This window comes from Odontomachus brunneus, unplaced genomic scaffold (genome assembly GCF_010583005.1).
Source record: "Odontomachus brunneus isolate Ranch 3 - 2012 unplaced genomic scaffold, Obru_v1 Obru_scaffold_006, whole genome shotgun sequence".
NCBI lineage: Eukaryota > Metazoa > Arthropoda > Insecta > Hymenoptera > Formicidae > Odontomachus > Odontomachus brunneus.
This window is the reverse complement of record NW_022639456.1, coordinates 2,281,954-2,306,789: the sequence shown is the minus strand read 5'-3', so window position 1 is coordinate 2,306,789 and position 24,836 is coordinate 2,281,954. Positions and strand designations below refer to the sequence as shown.

At 36.2% G+C, this 24,836-nt stretch overlaps 3 protein-coding genes across 8 annotated transcripts in view; 1 reads left to right on the top strand and 2 right to left on the bottom strand.

Moving 5' to 3' along the window:
* The window catches only part of LOC116851037, a 108,806-nt gene that overhangs the window by 28,294 nt on the left and 55,676 nt on the right, over positions 1 to 24,836 (top strand). For 5 of the 6 annotated variants that reach the window (XM_032830060.1, XM_032830045.1, XM_032830053.1 and 2 more), the window contains one exon: positions 12,606 to 12,666. In XM_032830060.1, coding sequence (XP_032685951.1) covers positions 12,614 to 12,666 — 53 coding nt within the window. In that variant the 5' untranslated portion in view covers positions 12,606 to 12,613. Of the gene's footprint in view, positions 1 to 60; positions 652 to 12,605; positions 12,667 to 24,836 lie in introns of those variants that run through there. The other variant, XM_032830070.1, reaches the window with a different exon arrangement.
* LOC116851094 (U-poneritoxin(01)-Om5b-like) lies at positions 15,893 to 17,379 on the bottom strand. Its single transcript, XM_032830154.1, has 3 exons — positions 17,164 to 17,379; positions 16,193 to 16,213; positions 15,893 to 16,096 (listed from the first exon to the last, which is right to left on the bottom strand). Exons 1-3 carry the CDS (start codon positions 17,299 to 17,301, stop codon positions 16,073 to 16,075), a joined length of 183 nt encoding a protein of 60 aa, XP_032686045.1. The 5' UTR covers positions 17,302 to 17,379; the 3' UTR covers positions 15,893 to 16,072.
* LOC116851083 (U-poneritoxin(01)-Om1a-like) lies at positions 23,327 to 24,163 on the bottom strand. The gene is made up of 3 exons (XM_032830127.1): positions 23,922 to 24,163; positions 23,583 to 23,600; positions 23,327 to 23,507 (listed from the first exon to the last, which is right to left on the bottom strand). Exons 1-3 carry the CDS (start codon positions 24,087 to 24,089, stop codon positions 23,472 to 23,474), a joined length of 222 nt encoding a protein of 73 aa, XP_032686018.1. The 5' UTR covers positions 24,090 to 24,163; the 3' UTR covers positions 23,327 to 23,471.

Sequence of the window (24,836 nt, the reverse complement as noted above, 5' to 3'; positions counted from 1 at the left end):
AGAGAGAGAGAGAGAGAGAGAGAGAGAGAGAGAGAGAGAGAGAAAGAGAGAGACACAGAGAGGGTTGTCGGTCGCCGGAGATTCGCAAGACAGATCTATCAGACGAAAGGTTCATGACCGACCACCGTCGACTTATCATCGCTATCATCGTGATTGTAGCGATCATTGAAATAACGCTCTATGAAAAGGCGGCCGAGCATATTCACCGAGATTGTAATTACGAGTACCAGCACCGTCATTATGCACAGTGAGTGAGGGCGAATCTGCCGTCGAGGAAAAGCGCGCTTATCCACGAGGACGATCGAGAGCGACGATCCGGTCGACTGTCGCGAGAACTATCGAGATCCTGCGCTGTCGCGAATATCGAGAGCAGCGAACGAGCCGAGTATCGTGTAATCTTCTACCTCGCATTCCCGAAGTATGACTTCCCGTTGAAGATCACCCGCTACGAGCTATCAGATAGACGGCGAAGATGCGTCCAGAAGCCGGGACGTCGTGTCTGTAGCGTCAGGATGATGTCACACTACGCGAGCACTTCTCGCGTTGACTTTGGCAGAACGACAAGTTGTCGTGGGACGCGGCGGATCTAGGGTGTCCTGAGAAAACGAAAATCAAAAGAACCGCCCACCGTGATCTCGTCTCCGGTGCCGAGTAAGTTTTTATGATATTGGCGAATTAATTAGGCCGCTTGAGAGGATTGCTATTCAGTGGAGACGTCTCCCAAGTGCAATGAGACTCTCAATTATATCTATCTTGCATTTCCATACTATTCCATTTCATATTTTCATATATATATATATACATATATATATATATATATATATATATATATATATATATATATATATATATATACATATATGTATATATAACAAAATCCAATTGTTTCACAAGACTTCAGTAGTAACGGAAACGAATAAGAACGATGCGAAAACACAATGGCAGATAAATTGGTCTGCATAAAGACCGCGTGCTTACAAAACTGTAAATACTATAATGCTGGAGAAATTACAATGAAGATTCTTAGCATTCAAATGAATATTAACAATGTTTCAGCGAGAGCTTGTGTGTCGTACTTTGATCTATCATATTCTATTACATATAGAAAAATACATTCTGTATTCGACAGAGAAAGAGAGAGAGAGAGAGAGAGAGAGAGAGAGAGAGAGAGGAGAGAGAGAATTTCATAAGCTTATATATCCGCAAGTCTATCATAAGTTTATCTCAAGCATCAAATTTATTCAAATACATTCTGAATCCTAGCGAGTTTAGCATTTCAATCAAGAATATTAAATTAAAACAAACGTTCGGTTTGTGCTCACTGCATAAAGTCGAGCCAATTTTCTTCGGATAAGGCTTTACAATATATTCTTGCTCTCAATATATAAGACAATAAAATCTTCTCTTTTGAATACATGATGAGCTTTTCTCAAATCAGTGATAAGTATATTTTGAGACTATTGTTAACAAAGTATTCTTTATTGAAGATAATCATTAAGACGGATAATAAACTGATTAGTCGCTTTTTTTAACAACAAAACAATATTTTTGTCTGTATATCCTCTTGTTTCATTTTCACTGGGAAATATACACAAAAGAGTCGTTTCTTTTTCAACTATCGTTTCAATTATATATCGATTCCTTTCTGTAGACAAACTTTCTCAATATAACGCTCATGCTATTGTCTGCTCGCATACTATAACGGTTCATGTCGTGATATCCGCCGCGAACCGTTTTAGCTAATAGCAACGGGGATGATAGCGATAGATATTACGAACTGATGATCGTAAGATAACTTTTCGCGTGTCCGAAACGCGACATTTTCTACTGTGGTCTCCGCCACTTGTTTCATATATCACTCAGGAGGGATTTGTCAGGATCGGAGAAGGATCGAACATCAGTTTTTGATAATGTCGGGGCGAGATTTTTGATATCGGGCGTTTTGCGTGCACGAGCGTCGCCATTTGTTTTTTCCCAGAATACTCCACGACGCCGAATCGACAACATGTCCAATATACAGTCGTTAGACGTAATATATGTTACGTAACTTAGACAGCATCACGATATAATTTCGCGGAGTGACACGACGGATTTTCTGTGTCTTCCTCATGCACTCTTCCCTCGTGACGGGCGAGGAAAAAGTGTCGATCATCCGGGGATAAAGAAGCGCGAGATTGGGGAATCGAAGATTGAACATGGTCGTCCATGCGACAAAAGTTGAAGTCACAAAATTCCGCAGCTCCGATTTCTTCAAACCGCCGTCAATCATTATGTCCTTCTTTCTGCCATTTTATCGCCTCTCGTCGCGGACGTCTCTAACTGTCCTTCTGGAATTTCCGCTTGTCACGGAGCATTTGCATGCAACGCATTTCGTTTGAATCATCCCGAAATTGTTAACACTGTCAAGACTTCCGAGTAGCGACGGGGCACCGTCAATCAGCGGACAATATATCGCTTGATTGCAGCTTACTGTTAAAAAATGGAAGCATGCGTTACATATAGTTTAGCACGACCGGTGGTCTCTTTTGTGCGATCATTGTATATTGCCGCGAGGAAAACGCAATTAACGCTGCAACGTGACCAAAGTTCCTGTCGAGAGGATGACGCATTGAAATTTGTCGACTTTTTTCTCGCTCTCCCTGAAAAAAAAATGTATCGATCGCACGTGGCGAAAGACTGTCGGGCAAGATGTAGTCGGGAATATGAAATAATGACGCATGAGCTACACGGAGGGGGGGATATTACGGCATTAAGGAAAATCGCTTTTCTAGGCGATGAGGCACAACGAATGTGTCTTTTCACACTTGACGTAACGCTTCCTTTTCTTTCTTCTTTTTTTTTCAGCGAAAAATCTGACCTGTTATGTGTATATACCGAGAGGATATTATTGTTTTTTTTGTTCAAATTTTTTCAAAATTTTCAAATTTAAAAAAATTTGTTTTAATTTTACAAATTTTTTTCAATTTTATTATGTTTCTAATAGTCCATCAAAATAGTTGTCACTTGAAGTTTGTCTCAAATGAGAAAGTCAAATTTCAGTACAGAATTGGATGAGAGAATTTTTGACTCGCAATTACAGACATATAAGTGTCGTGTGTATCATAATTCAACTGAAAAACCTGGATACAACTCTGAATAAAAATTTAAGCATCTCACATGGGACAAATTTCAGGTGACAACTATTAAACGCTTGAAATACCCGGGAATCCGATAAGCTATGTGAGTGAAACAATGGAGATTGCGCAGGCAATTATCGCGAATATTCACCTAGCAACGCCCCGTGCAAATGGAATCTCGCGGTTACTGCGAGAAACGCGGAGAAAGAGCCACTCGTCCCTCGCTGTCGTGTCGATATTTCTGCGCTCTTTGTAGTTTAAAGAAGATGAAAATGTAAAGCTTTTCGCGTCGGGTATTTCTTTCGCGTAGAAGAACACGAAATCGAAGAACGTGATTCTCGTCGCGCTGCTGCGGGAAAATCAATGTCATCCGAAGAGCCTCCGGCATCGGATAGGAGGAGTTGAGTGTCGAGTGAGCTCGCAGAGCGATGTTACTTCGGGACGATTTAATAGAGAGACGCTTAATTCAGCCGCGCTTCGCTGTTTCTACGATTGTCCTTTCTCTCTTTCTCTCTGTCTTTCTCAGTTTCTCTCTGTCTGTTTCTCTCTCTCTCTCTTTCTATCTATCTATCTATCTATCTATCTCTCCCTCTCCCTCTTTATTTTTGCCTTTTCCGGCGAGGTATTGCAAACATCCAACGTCGATCAAGTTATTCGCCGTGTATGATTTAAGCGGAATAGGCTGTCACGCGACGTGTCCGTCCTACCTGTCCTCGCGAATGACCGATGGTCATGGTATGAACGCGCGCTATAAATACTAAAATAACAGATTGATTTATGGCTTTGCGTATCTTTTTTGATTTACGGCACCTGAGGCGTCATAACGGCCGCGCGCGCAGTTTATTCTATCTCGTGCTAGAACAAACGTATCTCTCGTCCCGCTGATAAGCTCGCTTCGCGAATGAATTAAAATTTCCAACTGGCATGTGCTCGCGGAATATCGCACGAACCGGACATTTAACTCCGTCAGCGGCGCGTGACCAAGGCCGATTGTGTTATATTCACCCCGACGATACGGCCCATTAATGTAATTGCCATCGTGTGTCGATTATCCGTAGATCCATTGTGGAAAAACGCCTGCGATAGCGCGCTTACGTGGCGACCTGTAGCATTGATAAGGCAAAAGCGCCAATGCCTGGACACTGGCACTGGTATCCCAACTCTTATCTTGGCTGTTAAATAGAAATATTTGATCTTTCAATGTATAATATTACGTAGATGTATACTGAATTATACATGGATGTCTGGCGCTAAATATCCCATATCTCGCGTATACATAGGTTAGGTTAAACAGGATTCCTCCAACATCTTGCAAACAATTACGTACAATTTGGAATTACTAATTAATTAAAGAAAATTGACGAATGATCGCGGCAAATGAGAGCGACAGTGACGCTTGCGGTTATATGTTTGTAGATTAGATCAATCATTCAAAAACCTACGTGGTTACATGCAAGATGACAGAACTTTTTTGTTCAGTTTGACCTAATTTATAAGTTAAAGAGGAACCACAAGAACTCTTTTGAAACAAATCAGAAGTTAAAATAGGGCCTATGAGAGTTCAGCGCAGATGTATTAGAGTAGTAAAACTAATATATAATTAGTGGATGTCCTCCGTGAGAGGTAAATTATATTTATTAAGAAATATTACAAAAAATCATGTGCTGAATTCTCATAGGCCCTATTTTAACTTCTGACTAATTTACAAGCATACGACGGCAGGCGTCGCTGTCACAGCTCGTTTGCGGTATCACGTGTGTTCATTCGCCAATCCTCTTTAATAAATTTCACGTGGTTGCTTGCAAAATGGTAAGCGAATTTTGCGTTCAGTTTGACGTAATTTACACGTACACGAGATATCGGACATTCTGTGCGTCAGACATTCTGTACGTATACATACAGAGTGTCTGTATCATACAGTTCTCTGTTGAAGGTTTAAACATCCCGGAAACCAAAACGACAAGAATGTCCAGAGTTAGGTTGCAGTGTTATCGTTAGTATCCAGGCATTGGTAATTCCTAGAGATACATTTGCCTCACGACGAGGGCGAATCTCTCTGTGAAAATATCGTCATTCCTGGTAAGTGCGATCGCGTCCCGACGCTGCTCGGCTTTTAATTCGCCCTCCACCTCGGAGGGTATTATCTTGCGAACGCTTAATCGCAAGACCCTTAATTCCCTTCGGTTGCCCGACGCACTCGAGAACTCGGTTATGATCGTCCGCGATATTATACGCGATGTCCATTGTGCTTCGCCGAATATGAGTGTAGATTGAAGGATTTTGCGGATCTTCTCGTCCGGCATTGTCCCTCTATAGGTACTCAGCCCAGGGAGGATTCTCACGTGGGAATCGCGCGAGCACTAAAGGGGAAAAGACGGAGAGATGGATCTGTGAGGAAAAGAAGAGGAAAAGAGCACGCCGGTGGCGAAAACGATGTATTTTGCAGCGGAGCCGCGCGCTCGATACGCTGACTCTGCTCCTCTCCTCTCTTTTCTCTCTTTCTCTTTTTCTCTCTTTCTCTCTCTCTCTCTCTCTCTCTCTCTCTCTCTCTCTCTCTCTCTCTCTCTCTCTCTCTCTCTCTCTCTCTCTCTCTCTCTCTCTCTCTCTCTCTCTCTCGTTCTCGCGCTGCAGACTCATACACACATACGTGCATCGCATTGGCCGTGGATTCTCGCGTCGCATCGTTGACTGAATTTTGAATGCGACTAATACGACAGCGATATATATCGACGAGATCGATAAGGCGTGTTTTCGCGAGAAATGGACAAGCGTATAAACGGATATATGCAGATAGCTATCGGACGCGCTCAAAATTTCCGCCGTCGGATTTGCTCGGCTACTAGTAGCTGCGGGCTTTGCCTGTCGCATCGATGGCTCTTCCTGTGTAAATTCGTATAAGACCGCGGCATGGGATATCTCGTCGCCGTGCCGGATTTCGCCGAACTGCCTGACGTGCTCGGTTGGGCGATGGAGACCGTTTGGAAACTCTGGTAAATTTTTACGAACGGTGGAGATCTCCCGCAGAGGTCTTCCGCGAAACTCTGAGCCGCGTATCGCGAACTTGAGTGATACCTGAATGCAATTATATGTAGACACGGTTTTATTTATACGTAACACACCGCTGAGACGTATTTTTACGGTGACGCGTCCGCGAAGAGTGAGGAAGAGAGAAAGTCACACATCGACTTTGAGAAGATTCTCGAGGGGCTGTCCACCCTTGTCCATCGAGGTAGCCCAATTATCAGGCAACAGGATTCTCCCGAGTTTTGGACAAGCCCTTTGTCCTGTCATTTGATCGGACGGACGCGCAAGTAACTCCATTTTGACGCGATATTCCGAAAACGCGCCGGAAGGTTTCCTAAATTCTTGCTTTCGCGCGGATTGTTTTGAGAGCATTGTTAGGGTTTTATTGATACCAAGAAACAATGTAGAGACGCGCTTCGATCTCCACTCAGTTTCGCCCAATCTTTTCTTCATTTTCAACAGACCATTTTTCGACCGTTTTTCCTTCTAACATGTCGTGTCTCTCCAACATTGATATCATCGTCGCGAACACTCTCCCAGCACTCGTAATTGTTTTTCCGGTTTCTTTGCCGCAAATCCAAACGACGATCGCGAGACTTTCCAACGCGAGAGAACCTCTCTCTCTATCTCTCTTTCTTTCTCTGTTTCTCTCTCCGAGGAGACCGCAGGCGCAAGTCGTTGTTATCAGACCGAGTGAATTAATTGAGTTTGCGAGAGCTTTGCGCAATATTGTCAACGATATAAATTGATTCAATTTACGGGATGCGAAGAAACGACACTGAGACGGCTTCCTATTGTACGACACGATTGCGCCAAGCCCTTCTCCATCTTCTTTCGGGGGAAAGCACGCTTTCCTTCGGCTCCTTCGTTATTACATTCTATACACGTGACGTCACTCGAGAATTTTCGCACAACACGTTCGGAACCACCGTCGTTCCTTTTATCCGCGGTCGCTGCGATCGCATTCGAGGATCGAATTTTTCTTGATCAAATTCCCGAGTTGTTCATTTTGTCAATTTTTTTGCGATATCACAGACGACTGCAAAACAAGCCCCGCGCTTTAATCGAGCTTCAATTGTGTGGACAAATAATACAAAATCTTTTTCTTCAATCGGTATCAAGTGAATTCGATTTCAACGGCGAATTAATTGACAGTTTAGCCGTTAATGTCAAAAGATTCAAGGAATATAGTCGTGTTGATAGAAGTTTTTCGTGATAATGTTCGTGTCCTTACACTCAATAAGCGATGAATGTTTGTTTAAATAATAGTTTGATTGAATATCAACAAGTATCTCGGAGTTCTTATTGATTTCACGCGTAAAAATGCGCGCTTTCCCGGCGGCACTGCTAATAATTATGTACATGTATATACATAAGCTGTTTTTTATTTGCATCCATTCATATCTAACTCGTCTCTCATCTCTCCCCTGACACGCCGATGACGTTGATATGTTAGGATGAAACGGCTTTAGCGCGGTCGATAATCATTTTTCGACACGTGAAAAGCGTCAGTCAATGTATTACTCGGAAATTTAAATTTTTATACAAATCAATGTTGTTAGCTTTCTGCTGAATTGACTTTACGCATGGCTGTGGATCCAGAAAATGAATAAATTCTCACAGAGAGACCGTCCGACACGCGTTTCGCGAATAATTTTTGGAAAATATGGGAAATGTCGAATAAATTAAAACTGGAAGATAGAGAGAGACATGGCATTACATCGATTATATTTTACAAACCAATAGAGAAATTGCTTCTAGTAGGTCACACGGGAGGCAACCAGAGATATGCCGAAGAGAGAGAGAGAGAGAGAAACAATATAGTTTATTGGCGTCCTGGGACAAGTCCTTTCAAGCGCATGAGCGGTATACAATTATACAATAATTTAATTTATAATAATTTAATTATACAATAATTAATAATTTAAAAAAAAACAAGAAAAGAGAAAAACAAGCCAAATCGAAATAAAACTAATGTTATAAAGATTAATGACTAAAGAAGAGAAAAGAGAGTGAGTATACAAAAATAGAATTTTTACAAAAATTAAACATTAAATGCAAATCCAATTGCAATAAAAAGAATACAAAGCACGCACACAAACACACATATCTAAAGTGTATATATCTGAAGAGTGCAAACAAAACGGTGAGATTACATGTTGTCAAAATCAAAAACAATCTCGCTGACATTTTAGTAAATACAAAAAATATTAAAACTGTGCAGGGAAATCGCGTTTCTAATGTAGGATGGTATCTGGCTTTACAAATCCGCAGCAGTGCATTTAAATGATTTTTTGAGAAGTTCTCAATGACTAGTGGGAACCCATAAATCCTGTGGGCAAGCTGTGTGTGTGTGTATGTATGTATGTATATGTGTGTGAGAGAGGGAGAGAGGGAGGGAAGGAGAGAGAGATGGAGGGAGGGAGAGATGGATTTCTAATTAGAGCGGCCGTCCTTTTACGTCAGATTTACTGCGAATACAGCGTATTAATTGGCTGTCACCGGTGCTGATTAAGCATATTGTTTGTCGATTTGCTATTGTCGAGGGATTCTGTTTTGTATATCAAATATGATAAGGCGCGCGAATACGTGTTACTCGCGATCTCTGTGTGCATCGTTCCCGCCGCGACCATATGACGCTCTCGCGCATCCTGCGCTCTGATAATTCATATTGAAACCATGCAAGATGTTAATTCCATGTAAATGCACCTAATGCAAATACATTCGAACATTGAGCGGGGTGTGTGTTGCGTTCTCATTCGTAAAATTAATTTTGCAAGAACGTGTGTGTGTGTGTGTGTGTATGTGTAGCATCAGCAATATTGCTTCACACATTCGAGAAATACGAAACGTATATTTACGCGATATCAAACGCAGAGGGAGTGAAAAGAGAGATAGGGAAATTTACGTTTTCATTTGTTATTCGATATCGCACGTGCCGTATTGATTGCGAGTTATGGGCTTTTGTCGGGAGATTGAAATACATTCTGTGTAACAGTCGGGGCTTAATAAATTCTACACGGGTTTTCGCGAGAGCTCTCTGAAGTGGCAGGGAAGGAGGGATGGGAAGAGAGAGAGACACAAAGAGAATAATCGAGCGCTGTGTGCGCGAGAAATGGAACTTTAAGAAGAAAAATATACGGAACTAGCTCGACGCTGTCGTTTATTTTTCCAACTTTTCAATCTACATGGACAAGCGGCGGAATAAGAATGTCAACGATAATGGCGTCACCGGACAAGTTCGACGATACGTGTATTTTCTCGTAGCTTGATAATTCACGACCAATTAATCGTACGTCTCAAAGAATTAAGGACACACACGATGCTGCTGTAACGCGTCCATCATCCTCATGAGTGCGGAACGCTCAGTGCACAGTATAAAAGTCAGTGACGAAGGAGACAAGAAGACGAGGTGAACGAAAGAAATGAATATACGGTGGGACTGATTTTCGTGGCGACGCGGTTACACGCGCAATATCCTTGACAGTCCGCAAGCGGTCGCTAAAGCAGCTGTATAATGAAAAGTGGCCGAGGCGCCTCCGACAGAATTTCCCGAATCTTTTTTCTCGTCGCGCAGTCGTATGCCGATGGAAATTGCTCGCCGACTAAAGTTAGCTTCGTAAAGAGCGAAAAGCTACACGAGTGAACTGGTCCTCCGTGATTAAACTCTCTCCTTTCCTCTCCCTTCTCTCTCTCTCTCTCTCTCTCTCTCTCTCTCTCTCTCTCTCTCTTTCTCTCTGTCTCCTCTTTCCTTTTTCTTGGCCGTCGAGGCTCGATTCCAAAGATCCGATTGCGCAAATCGTCGGGACCTCTCTCGCTATTTACTCGAAGAGGATACTCCTGTTACTTTGCTTAAATGAATTCTACGTGCACACCGAGTACGTGCCAATTGCACTTAGCAGCGTGATTCGCCGGCAAGCTGGTGGAGCGTAATTCGCGACGATTCGCGGGCAAGTTCGCAGACACTGTCGCGAGTGAGAGCTCTGTCGGGGAAAAAGCGTCGTCGCGACGATCTGTTTGCGACTGACCGCGTCGCAGTCCTCACACTTGATGAAGGGAATCTCGGTTTACCTGCGGGGGAGAGAATGGACAGTCGCGCGCGATGACGAATGGTCGAATTTGAAGCGGAAGAGCCCAGGTGGTGCGAGTGAAGGGCGAGAGGGTGCGATGGGGGTAGATCGATCCCGCTCGCAGATTGGAATATGCGTTTATGCAGCCGAGCCTCGGCCGAGATGCGAAGGGCGTATCTCCGCATCCTGGCCAGATGAAAGGAAATTGAATAGCGCTTTCGCTTGGCGCGCACAGAAGCGGTCAGACCGGAGCTGTCATCGCTTACAAACCGACCATTTGGTTTAAAGGGCCAATCTCGTCGCACGCGTAGCGGTCAGGTGCGCGTGATATCGCATTCGTATCGAATCGCAACCGTGGCATCGCAGCCGCGCCGATGCGCGCGCGATCGCGTCTGTCATAAGTGATAACCGTGAATTATTTCGTTGCCGTTGGTTCGCACGCGGTACAATTGCGGTCGTCGTGTCGACGTTTCTACCACATTTCACCCGAGGTTACCGATCTCGTTACCGGACATACCGTTTATTTTGCAGCTTTTTGTGCTGCAATTCTAAGCAAATTTACGAAAATTTTTCAATTCAGCACATTTCATAATTTCTGAAATATAAGTAGCATGTATGAAGCGAAAGGATCATATATTACAGCAGAACGTCGATCTGTTTCTCTCGATTACAAAATTATGTACTAATATATATTAATATTTTGTTACTAATTATGTACTAATATTATACTAATATTTTGCTTATGAAATTCTGTCTCCGTGTAGAGACGATCGAATATGGTCACATAACGAGTTAGGAAAAGCACAAGATGTGGAAAACTGCGATAATATCTATGCGCTTTAATTCACGCGACGCTTTTTTTACGACCCATAAACGCAACGTAATTAGGACGACAGAGGTGCGACGCATACAAGCGGCGTTATCTTGGATAATTACGCGATTCTCGATAAAAAGGTTACTCAAGGGGTCTAATTAGTTCTACAGCGACCAGAGATACGCGCATCGGTCGACTTTATTAACATTCCTGTGAAAAAAGAAGCGTTGAGAATCACAAAAAATGGTTTCAATTTAATCACTCTTTAGAAATCGGTCTTTTACGATGAATTGTATCTTAATTAATAATCGGCTCACTATATAAGGCAATGTCACAAATTGCGTGCATCGTTAAATGTTATTAAACGTCATTAAGGGGACGCTGAAGCTGAAAACTTTACGGACAGAATATTGTTATTTTTTCGCAAAGTTTATGTCGTATTGATTGTAAAGAATTACAAATGCTTTTGCACAATGAAAGTGCATGCAAAAATTAATCGGAGCATTGCTCAATACGAGTATGTGACATAAACGAAAAAAAAAATTTAAATGTAAAATCTCAAGCTGTTAATTAACTTAATATTTATCTAATTGCGAAAGTTCCGCAGTTTGTACATACCAAAAGTGTGGATGTTCCAAACAGGAAAGTCTAGAAGAGAATTACTGTATCTTCGCATCTGAATTCAGAAGTCTAAGAATATTGAAAAAGTTTGCAGAAAGATCTCTACACATGGTTATATTTTCCGCGGGAAATATGGAAAGCAACATATAAAAGGAAAATCGAAATAAATTAAAATGGCCCTTAAATGTAAAATCAAATTAAAATAAAATGAGAAAATAGCGTGTAAAAGCCTAGACACAGATGTTAAAGTGCAAACAAATTTTTTAATAATCTCAAAATATATTACAAATTATACGTTTCCACCTGTTTTAGGTCCTCTTTAGTAATATCATTTTCTACAAATAGAGTATTTGCAGTCAGTTAAACATTTCGGTGGTTAATAAATAGTTCGCACGCTCATAATCTAACTCGCAAAACGCACGGTGACATAATCCCAACGAAAAATTAAATTTCTTCTCTCTCCACAACCGTCAAAAAAGATCAAGAACTACAACGTTTTAGTGGACGATGCAAATCCGATTGAAACTCTCATAATAAGTTAAAATGAAATACAAAGAAATGTCAACCTGCTTAAAAAAATGTTAAAACAGGTCAAATAATTTGTAATATATTTTGAGATTGTTAAAAAATTTGCTTGCACTTTTACACCTGTGCCTAGGTTTTTATTTTATTTTCTTATTTTATTTTAATCTGACCAAAGCAACATACATTTACGTCAATTTTGTATATACAAGAAATGCGAAGAGAGTAGCGTGATTGTGTCAGTGACGATCGTCATTGACATTGTTCGAGTTCGTCAGCGACTTCAGCATCCCCATAAACTGTCCAGACTCGCGCGGACGCGCGATGAGCGTAGTCGCGACATATCTTCGCGTTTTCCACATGCGAATGCGCGACATTCAAAACGCCCGTGTGAGCCGGCGGTTGAAAAAATGTGCACTTTTGTTTGGCGTGTTGCAGAAACCAACATGTCCGCTACGGAAGCGTGCGCTGGTGACACAAGCCCGACGCGTCGGCCAAGGTAAGAGAATCGTTGATACCGCTGCGTCGGCGGGAACTCTTGACGCGAGATTAATCCACGCATTTGCCAGCGCTAAAACAGTTATGATTATCCTCATTTCGCTCGCGGGTGAACGAAAGAAACCCGATTCGCGTAACTCTCGAGTACGCGCACCGCGCCCTGCTGCAGTAATAAGGAGGGGGAGAGGAGCCTCTCTGAATCTCTCGTGGAAGGCACAACTCTCGTCTGCCGGTAATTAATTTAGTGTAAACCCAGCGGGATATTTAATCAGAGACGCAGAGAGCTGGCCGGCCGACCGCGCTTCTCTTTCTCTCTTCCACTTAAATAACAATCCGCTGTGCATTAATTGTACTAATGCGATTGCCTGGGGCTTAGTGCGTGGGGACCAGTGGATTGTTACGAGCGTGCAGACGATGATGCACGGGATCGTGCTTTCGTCGGGGATGCGAAACTTCGCGGTCGTGGCGCGCGCTAAGGCTCGGTTGCACCAACGTTATTTTGGTTTTAAGGGGACTGGAGGGTCAGATTGCCTGAAAATCGTGCTTTTCACAATTTTTTATGACAAACTGAATGAATATGTGAAAGTGTTATTTTGACGTGCATTTATACAACATAAGGAGAAGAAAAATATAATTTTGATGATCAAATACTCAATGGGTGCTTCCGAAATGTCCAGGGTTGGGTCAAGTTGAGTTAGTTCCACTATAGTATCCGTTATATATACTATAATAGAACTAACTCAACTCGACCCAACTCTGGGTATTTCGGAAACACCCAATAAGTGTATGGTACATGCAGTTAAAATATATTTCGTTTTTCTTTTCAAGGTCGTCATTTTGCAGTAATATCTTAACTCTCGGTGATTTAATTAAGCTGAATTTTAGGTAGAAAATTTCCGTAAGCTTGTCGTGTGAACCACTATAATAGAAAATGAGTAAAAATTAACAAAATTGCAAATATCTTAATGGAATATTATTAAATTTTCAGTTCTTTTATAGTAAAAAAATTAATATTTCACAATTAAGTATTTTCACGAGTTTGTCAGTGGTTCACACGATAACGACAAGCTTACGGAAATTTTCTATCTAAAATTCAGCTTAACTAAACCAGCGAGATATTACTGCAAAATAACGACCTTGAAAAGAAACACGAAAATATATTTTAACTGCATGTACCACCCACTTATATTGAGTATTTGATCATCAAAATTATATTTTTCTTCTCTTTATATGTTGTATAAATACACGTCAAAATAACACTTTCGCATATTCACTCAGTTTGTTATAAAAAATTGCGAAAGAACAAGCACGATTTTCAGGCAATATGATCCTCCAGTCCCCTTAAGCGAGGCTTAAATATATGTCTATTTTTGTTTTTCTTTCTAAATAAGATAAGTACTCATTTTAGTCTTGATTAAAGCCAAAATAACGTCGATCCAATCGGATCCAGGCGAAATATATCGCACGTCATAGATCGCACCGCGCGAGCATCGGAGAAGCGTGTATGCGGCACGTTTACCCCGGATCGATCGTTTAGAGAGGGTCGTAATTGAAATGTTTACGTAAATATTCGCGCACAAGCGCGGGGAAAGTGTTATTAAAACGTTTACATCGGTCTCTCGACGGGGAAAAAACATGCCGTAATGTTTACGGCGCGCGCCAGCGGCGCGGGCGATTTATTAAATTTCCCGACGTCACGCACGTATAACTGCAATATTTATAAAGTATCGACGCCGATGTGGCGAGTACATATCGACGTAATAATTCATAACACAAAGCGTGAGCGGACAGTGAGTGCTCTCACCGGCGATAAATATCGTCAAGTGACGGGCGAATTTGAAATGTTTTGCGTGTTGCTCTTCAACAATAACAATTTGATAGAGGAAATAGCCAGTCGCTTAATGAGCTTACTTGCTTTGAGCGATGCGGGCTCTGCGATCGCTACGGGATATGTTGCACCCGTCGGAAATGCTCGGACTGTGAGCGTAGCGATCGCAATTAATCCGAGTAGCGATTGCATCCACTTTATCGTTAAATATTTGAGATGACTATGTTAGACGAGGCGCGGCTTGCGTACACTCCAATGAAGAGCAGCCGAAGTGCTCTTTGACACGCCGGAATTATCGCGGAACTTATATTTCCGCTCGTAAATTAATACTGCGAAATAATATCTCGGGACGAATTGTCGGACGCTGCGCGCGCGAATCGTAAAACGCGTGATGCATGAAGGAGCATAATTACACGAAAAAAAAGAACATTCTTATTTAGAGAATATCTATATTCTTAATATGTTCGTGTTGAAATGAGATTATAGCATTAAACAGAGAAAACTTGCTTACACGAAGAAATTGAATATAGTTCTACTAAAATATAATATTCTCGTTATTCAAGAATAATTTTCTTGAATTGAGAATAATGAATATTGGACGAAAAGAACGATATTTTCAAACCAGGAATTACAATTTCTTTAATTTGAAATTATCTATAGTGGATTATCGTAGTCTTGCCATAACATAATATTATTGAAATTGAAAAATATTAAATTGTTGTAGGAAAATAATATATTTTTGCTTATATATGAAACAATGATTGCGTTCATTAGAATATGTAAATCTTGAATTGATACTTAATTTTTTTCCGTGTAGAAGCAACACGCTCATATTTTTCCGAAAGATGAAGAGTTAGCTCATCTGACAAATGCTTCATTTCACAAAAATGTTTTCTTCAAATGAATTTGATGATTAAGGCTGACATTATATTGTGTTGTATCATGTCGTGAGAAAAATGCAAAATTATATTGAGAAGCAATGAACCTACACTGAGAAAAAATATCTAAAAATTAACAAATATTTATTAGGTGGACATTATCAACGTATTTATTTAAATCAAAATTCTTTTTATTTGAGCTGAATATTGTTTACTCAAGTAAGCAGTACTTTAAATTGAAGAGAATTTTGTAGCATCGGCAAACGTATCTGCTTTCACTTAAGTGGATATGGTCGCTATAATAAAAATTATGGCGTCTATCTCATTTCGTTTTTATTAGATAAGAAAAAAATATGAGAAAAAACGTTAAGTAATACTTAAATAAAGTATTTACTTATTACCTCTAATATTCTCTTTAACAAAAGTTTTTCTAAATAGACATTGTACAAAAAGTATTCTTTGAGACGTCTCGAGATCTCACAAATCGTTGGGTTAAAGGATAATGACAAAACTGATAAACATAAATTTGCAAAATATATTATTATTCAATCAAATGACAATTTAAACGACATCAATTATCTGTGATAAACACAAGTTAAAAGAAATTTTTGAAATAGAACATTATTTAATTTATTTCCAGAGTTATCGCTTCTTCGTATTCCATTTTCATGTGTATTTTCGTCTTTCAATACTTCCGTTTGTTAACGTTTTAACAAGGCAGATGCCTAATAAAATATAAACGTTTTTTTAATATCATTATAATCCAGATATTTATTTGCGTATTTTTTCTATATATTTACTACTAATTTCTATATACTTACTATACCTAGGAGAGCTGGCCACTATAACATAAAAAGAAACAAAATATTTCATTATATATAGTTTAACGTTTTATGTACATATATTTATATACAACAAGTATTCACGTTTATCTACTTTTAAAAATTTATATATCTTAAGGAAGATATATTTAGATATACACACACACACACACACACACACACACACACACACACATGTGTGTGTGTGTGTATATATATATATATATATATATATATATATATATATATATATATATATATATATATATATATATATATATATATATATATATATATATATATATATATATATATATATATATATATATATATATATATATATATATATATATATATATATATATATATATATATATATATATATATATATATATATATATATATATATATATATATATATATATATATATATATATATATATATATATATATATATATATATATATATATATATATATATATATATATATATATATATATATATATATATATATATATATATATATATATATATATATATATATATATATATATATATATATATATATATATATATATATATATATATATATATATATATATATATATATATATATATATATATATATATATATATATATATATATATATATATATATATATATATATATATATATATATATATATATATATATATATATATATATATATATATATATATATATATATATATATATATATATATATATATATATATATATATATATATATATATATATATATATATATATATATATATATATATATATATATATATATATATATATATATATATATATATATATATATATATATATATATATATATACACACACACACACATGTGTGTGTGTGTGTATATATATATATATATATATATATATATATATATATAACAATGAGATTGACATAGATATGAAAGTTATACATACGAATGCCTCAGGATTAGCTTCCGCATCGGAATCAGCAACGGCATCAGCATCGGCACTTGCTTCCGCATCCGCTTTAGTATACATGATCGTCATCATGAGGATTAAGGCAAAAGCCAACGACAAAGCCGATGATTTCATCTTTTCGTATTGAGCAAAGCTGATGTTGTGATTATTGTACGACTGATTTTGACCTACATGTTACACCGCTTATATACAGTTTCTTGAGTCGTTGTACAAAAGATATTTGCAGGTTTTATTATAATTATATTTATAGAACAGCTTTCAGATACGTTGAACACTAAACACATGTTAAACACACTTCATGGATTAGATACTAATATCGCAAAACTCTTATGTTGTAAAATTTCATTGAATATTCGTGATCAGTTGTTGACATAAAATGTACTAAAAGATTTTCTTATCACAGCACGAATTTTGCAACTATAGATAAAATTTTTTACGTATGTTCTCGTGTGATTATTTAAAAGTTAAATCAAAATATTTTCTAGAATCGATATGAATAATAGTGAGCGAGTAAATATTTTTTTTTTAATAAATGTATAATATATAGCCACTGTAGTGTCGTCACATCGTGCAATGCTAATTGCACGGAGCATTTAATGAAGGGATTTATTTAACTAATACTGGGTGCTTTCTAATTGCTTAACACATCTTGACACATACGTACACAGAAATGCACAAAGTGTAACGTTGTGCATGACTCGATTGGAACAAAGTGTGTACTAATGTATACGTATGTCGGGTAGGATTTGGATTATTTTTCAACACTATGCCCATGCCATGGTATTTTTAATTCATGGTAGAAATGTCCACCATCTATTTTTTAGAATGATGACAGAAAACGAGACGTAAGCATTGTAGTTATGGATGTAAATTAAGACAAAGAAAAACTTATACATATAAGTTGTGATTTACTATTGTGTAAAATGCGGATATATATTTTTTTCTCTGCCTTACTTTACGTCCACGACTACGACGCTTACGTCTCGTTCTCGTCATCAGGCTAAGTTTCTTAATTCATCGTCATGAGAAGACAAGCATCACATTTGAGAAAAGATCTGAAAAGATATTTCATTAAAAAAAAAGATATTTTATTTTTAAGGTATTTTACTTATTTTAGTGTATATACGTACATAAATATATAAGTAATATATTAATAATTGTTTATAAGATTTTATAATGAAACTCACCTACATGATTTTATTATTTGTTTCACAGATATATATATTTTTTTGTTGTTGTTGTTCATACTTTTTCTATCTTCAATAAAAAAGATACTTTCTACTTCACGTCGCAAATGTCAATCTCTTCTCAAGTCGTCATGCTTATTAACTTTAATTGTCACTAGAAAACACTAGTTTACACAGCCGACTAGTAGCCCTCGAGCTGAGTACGGATGTGTAGAGTTGTGTCAACGATGACGACAATTGGAATGCAATTTGTGTCGCCGTGTATATGAAAGTCTAAGGATATTGCAATTGGAAAGCACCCATTATCCCCTTGTCCACAACCTTGCTTTAATTCTTAAGCCGTAAGAAATTGACTAACCACAGTTGATTATCTTTAAAATAATCGACTATGTCAATTTATTACGGCTTAAAGATTAAAGCAAGGTTGTGGACAAAGGATATGACTTGATTTTCGCCTTAAATACCGATAAATATTTGTTTTTCGGGAATGTTGTCGGGGATGTTGTCGCAATCATTTTCCTTTGCGCAGCAAGTGTTAGAAGTTAGATATTAATATCAGAAAACACGTGTGAAATTTTTCATGGATTATTCGTGATTAGTTGTCGGCATAAAATGTAGAAATTGCGAATGTTGCGATTAGTGCCTGCAATAAAATGTGTTTGTCGCGACATAAAGATTATTTGGACTTTTAAAGTTGGAATATTTGCACGAAGGAAAGTGATAAACTTACACGTGCAGAAAAATTTATTATTCAATATATTGTCAGTTTAAACGATATCGTAACAACACCGATCGTAAGTAAACGCAAGAGAAAATGCAAATTTTGAGATAATAAAGCTATTATTCATTTCATATCGTGCATTTTCAGAGTCATCGTTTCTTCGTTTCTCATATTTTGTGTCCTTGACTGCTTTCGATACTTCCAATAGTTACTAGTCCATATTTGAAATAAGAGCGGGTAGCGCTAATCACTACTAAAATAGAATTGTTTCTTCAATATTAAGAAAGGTGGAATTTGTTGGATTTTTTCTTTTTTTGGTTGTATTTTTATAATTTTTCAAACCTTATATTTCTCATGATTCTGTGGAATATTGAAATTTAATAACAGCCAACAGAAGAGCAAATATTGAAGATATTACAAAGATTTGAAAAGAACGAAATGGAATGCGTGGGCATTCTCAGACGCCACCTTTCCCATGACGAGTTAATATTAAATTGAGATATATGAGAAAGTAAAGTAATGATATCTCAATTGTGATATATGAAAAATAGAAAGACTTGCTTTTTTTAAATTATAGAAAAGCTTTACTTTTTTAAATGTTTAGATTATATTATAAATATTACATATTACAGTATATAACTTGATATTTATTATATAATCTAAAAATTTAAACAAAAATATCTATATGTGTATTATTAGAAAATTTCAGTATACCCATGCATTCGTCTGATTTTAACAATTTATACAATATCTAAAGGGAGATGTATTTAGCTTAATATATTTAGAGATCTATTTATGATCAATGTGCAATATGATGTGTTAATCATTAAATTGCACGTAATTAGAACGTGTACATAGAGACTTATAATTTAAGACGATAACTTGACAATGGAAATATGAATTTTACAATAATCTGATGATGAGATTGGTATGGAAATAATATCTACAATTGCCTCTGCAGCAGTCTCAGTTTTCAATAAATACTGAAAAATTTCTATTGAGATCTAAAATAGAATTTTCGAAAAATTTCGTTAAGAAATAAGATCTGAATTATTTTATATGATATCTCAATTGAGATATCATATGAAAACTAGAAAAGTTTTATCTTTTTAAATATTTAGATTATATTATAAATATTATGTTACAGTAACTTGATATTTATTATGTAATCTAAAAATTTAAAAAAGAAAGCTTTTCTATTTTTCATACATCACAATTGAGATATCATTACTTTATTTTCTCAATTAAGATATACAAAATAATTGAGATTTCACATAGAGTAAACATTTCGGAAATCTCATTTTAGGTCTTAATAGAAAATTTCAGGGAACAAATAGATCATTATTGCGGCTTGATTTCTTCCTCAGATATATTAAGGAATATTAGTATTTTTTTAAATAGAAATATTTCTTTTCGCTATAAGTATTACGAATGCTGCGAACAGTGTCTGCAGTAAATTGCGCTTATTACGATTAGCTCCAGGGAAATTTTGGAAACTAGGATTCGCATTAAGAGACAATGACGAAAATGATAAATTTTCACTTGCAGAGAATTATATTCTTCAATAGAATGCTAGTTTAAATAACATCATCATATTTGTCATAAGTAAACGCAATCGAAAAGAAATGTTTGACAATCTAAGTATATTATTCATTTTCCTTCCGTGTAATTTCGTGTAATTCCGTGTAATTCCGTGTAATCAATATTTCGCCGTTTCTCCTTTGTTTTTCTTCAACCATGTAAAGTGTGGTGTGTCTTGTGGTGTGTCTTGCCTCGTCTCTCAAATCTGCTTACGTGATGTTTCTAATAAGATAGAATTGTTCCTTCAACATTGATATCATGCACAGATAACTGTCTGTGAAATATTTCTGTATACTTACCCGGACTTTGTGAATCTATGTAAAAAAAAGAAACAAAAGTGATATTACTATATTTAAATAAATACGGATATGTATTGTATATAGCAAGTATATGTATTATGAATGTTTTTAAAAACTTAGGCAAAATTTTATAAGAATTATATTTAATATTTATATATAATTCGTAATGTATCTGTTTGTAAAGCGATATGACAACAACTGTGACGCAATCTTAATCATAAGTTTAGATCGCACGCAAGCACAACATGAATAACAGTAACATACAATAGATTTGACAATACAGATGTGATTAGCATTACGGTTAATATAAACTACACTTACATGATTATTGGCATCGGCATCAGCATCGGCATCTGCTACTGCTTCCGCTTGCACGTTAGTGTACACAATCGCCATAACAAGAATTATGGCAAAAGCCAACCATAGACCCAACAATTTCATTTTTGAAGTGTTTTGTAAAGCTGATATTGCGTTAACTGCACGTTTGATAGTTATTGTCGACGTATAGCCTCGCTTTTATACGCTTTCCACCGTCGTTACAAGCGATATCTTCAGCTTTTATTACATTCATATTTCACAAAGAGAGTTCCATCTTGTGTAAAAGAAAACACGTTAATGCTATATTTAACGATGTTAATTATTGATGTAGGAGAAGATTTATTTATCCTAAAATTTCCTTGAATCCACATGATAAGTTGCCGACATAAAACGAATAAAGTAAATAGAAGGTTTTCTTAAGGAGGTAATACATTCTGGCGGACGTAAATGAGGGTCAACTTCAGGATTTTTTTTGGCGAAATAGTAGACCAATTAGGTTCATTTTATATATCATAGTTAAGTACATGTTTAGGTACATTTAGAATATTTTTGGTATTAAAAAATATTAATAAATATAAACAGTATAGGATAAACTCGGATAAGATGGCCATACTTTTTTAAAATGCAAAAAAAATACATTTCTTATTGTTATTTCTTAATAGCGTTTGGCACATTACTTCACTGAAGTCTACAGTACATGATACCATCAGAGTTAAAAGAAAAATACTTCAGAGAAATTATTTATTATAAAAATACCAAAACATGAGCAATGGCCATCTTACCTAAATGTTTAAGACAAGATAGCCATAAGGAATAAATCACCCATACATATTTTATGTTCAAGATTCTGTACTTATTATTTTATAAAATAATGAAAAAAACGTAATTTAATATATTCATTTTAGTATAGGATATTTAATACATATTATTTGTGAAAAATATAATATACATATAAAATAGAAACCTCTATTACAAAACTTAAATTTTAAATACATTTTTTGATCAAAACATATTGCACATAAGATTTAATTACTGTAATATTGAAAGTAATTTTTGAAATATAACGACTTTTGTTTTATAAATGTTAGAATAATAGTGGACCATCTTACCCAAAATGTGAGTAAAAGATGGTTATAATAGTACTTATAAATAAATAGTGAAAATGAAAATAAAAATGTATGTTATATTACAATTTATATATCTATTTTATGTATTTAACGTTGATTGCGATAGCTTAACTGTAATTTATTTGACGTTACAGCAAGATTTAGTGAATACATGAGAAATTTTACAGGTAGTCGAAGATAAAAATATAGTATAATATTCATAATCTTACTATTTCGAAAAATGTACGCATATACGCTACGATAAATATCGATTATTTTTGTGACTAATTACACAAACGCAATTATTAGAGAAATTATAGCCTATGGTCATCTTTTCGGTATGGCCATCATATCCGAGTTTACCTCATAGGGGCCATTTCGCAGAGCCCGTCGCCCGCGAACTCGAAAATGGCACAGGTAATTAAAAACCAGCGAAAACTTGAACGGCTATAACTTCGTAAATTTTTGAAAATTTCCAATCGTTCAGAGCTCAAAATACGTGTAAAGGATAACACTTTTAAAATATGTAATAAAAAAAGATTTTTTGAAATTTTCAAAGTATATTATCCCATTAAGACGGCAATAATTTTTCGGCTTATGAATAAAACCGTATACGTACAATATTGTGATCCCGTGAAAGTAAAACCTTCAAGACTTCCGTGATAAACGGAAGGAGGCAAGCAAATAACGAAGTAGATACATTTTTTCATGAACGTATGACACTAGCGTTCGATATTCATCTTAAAAATACTGGTATTTCATAACTTCAAGTATATAATTATTTAGCTTTACGAATTGCGAATGCTACGGTTAGTATCTGCTGTAAATTGGTCCTTTCACTGCGCAAGTATTATCTTGGCATTATCTTGATATTATTTTGATATTTTTATATTTGAGAATCGCGTTAGGAGGTAATGATAATAAAAGTTCGAATTTGCAGAAAATTTTATTCTTTAATAGAATTTCAATTTAAACGATGTTGTCGTAAACAGAAAGAAAATTTTGACAGAGTTAAGCATTATTTATGTCCTTTCGTGTACTTTCATCGATGCGGCTATTTCATCTGTCTTCTTTAGCGTTTCCCCATTTTGTCCGCTAACCAACTAGCCTATAAATGAAATTGTTTCTTCAATAATAATATCAACCATACTTATCTATTCACACATTATTTCTATATACTCACAGCTTTCCCAAGCATACTCTTGATATAAAAGAAACATAGAAATCATGTTAATATATTTCAGAAATTATGTATAGTAATTATGTATAGTATATATTAAGTACATGTTTCTAAAACGTTGTCTATATTAAGTACACGTTAAATTTATGTATATTTGAAGGGAAGTATATTTAGTTTGATATATTTTGAGCGACACGATAAATATGTTTTATGTAATATAATCGCAAATACTAAAGTTGAAGTCACACAAAATTAAAATATGCAAATAGAGATTTACAGTCAATTTGACAGTGAATATGCGATTAATATTGTGATTATCATTGCTATGTGAGTTATACATACCCCCCATCCAGCTATAGCATCGGCATCGCCAGTAGCAATAGCGTTGGCAAAAGCTTCAGCCATGGCTTCGGCATCAGCATCAGGTTTTGCTGCTGCTTCTACTGAATTGTACATTATCGCCATCATAAAAACTGCCAAGAAAGCCAACGTGAGACCCGACGGTTTCATCTTGCTGCTTTTCGTGAAACTGATGTGTTTACTACAGGACTGATTACTGTATGATTGATGCTTACTCCGTGTTCAACCGTCGCTTATATACGTTTCTTTGAATTATTGCAAGAAGCACTTTCGGGGATTTTATCACAATTATATTTTTTTATGGAAGAGATAGAGTGTGTATGTTCCCGTCTTCGTGCAATGAACACGTTAATGCAGCATTTGAGTGATTAGATATCAATATTCGCAAACGTTTATGTTATAAAATTTCATGGACTAGTCGTGATCAGATATATCAGCATAAAATGCGCCGTGAGGTTCTTCCAACGTGTGTGACGCATGTTTTCATTGTAGCTAAAATTTTCCACGTGCGTCGTCGTGATTCTCTAAAGTTATAGCCAGTTAAAGCCAACGTATCGTGATGTTGTCTTAGCGAGTGTCACGCATTTTTCCTATTATATATTATATATTATATTATAGATAACATTTTTTACATGTGTCGTCGTGACTCCTCGAAATTACAGACAGTGTTTTTTGGAATAGATATGGATAGCAATAAAAAACGAATTGGAAAGGAAGGTATAACTTTTATAAGAAATTTTGCGACCGCGCGCTCAGGAATCGTTTAATATTTATATTTGTGTATGTATTTTTTTTGTTGAAACTGAAAATATACATTATCAGTATAATAACACTAGAGTTAAGAAAAAAAAGATATATATATATATATATATATATATATATATATATATATATATA

Coding starts and splice junctions, on each gene's coding strand:
- LOC116851094 (XM_032830154.1), bottom strand. CDS start 17,301: ATGAAATCATCGGCTTTGTCGTTGGCTTTTGCCTTAATCCTCATGATG. Junction 16,214..17,163: donor AAGCTAATCCTGAGGCATTC/GTATGTATAACT, acceptor TTTATGTTATAG/TGGCCAGCTCTCCTAGGTAT. Junction 16,097..16,192: donor GGCCAGCTCTCCTAGGTATA/GTAAGTATATAG, acceptor ATATTTTATTAG/GCATCTGCCTTGTTAAAACG.
- LOC116851083 (XM_032830127.1), bottom strand. CDS start 24,089: ATGAAACCGTCGGGTCTCACGTTGGCTTTCTTGGCAGTTTTTATGATG.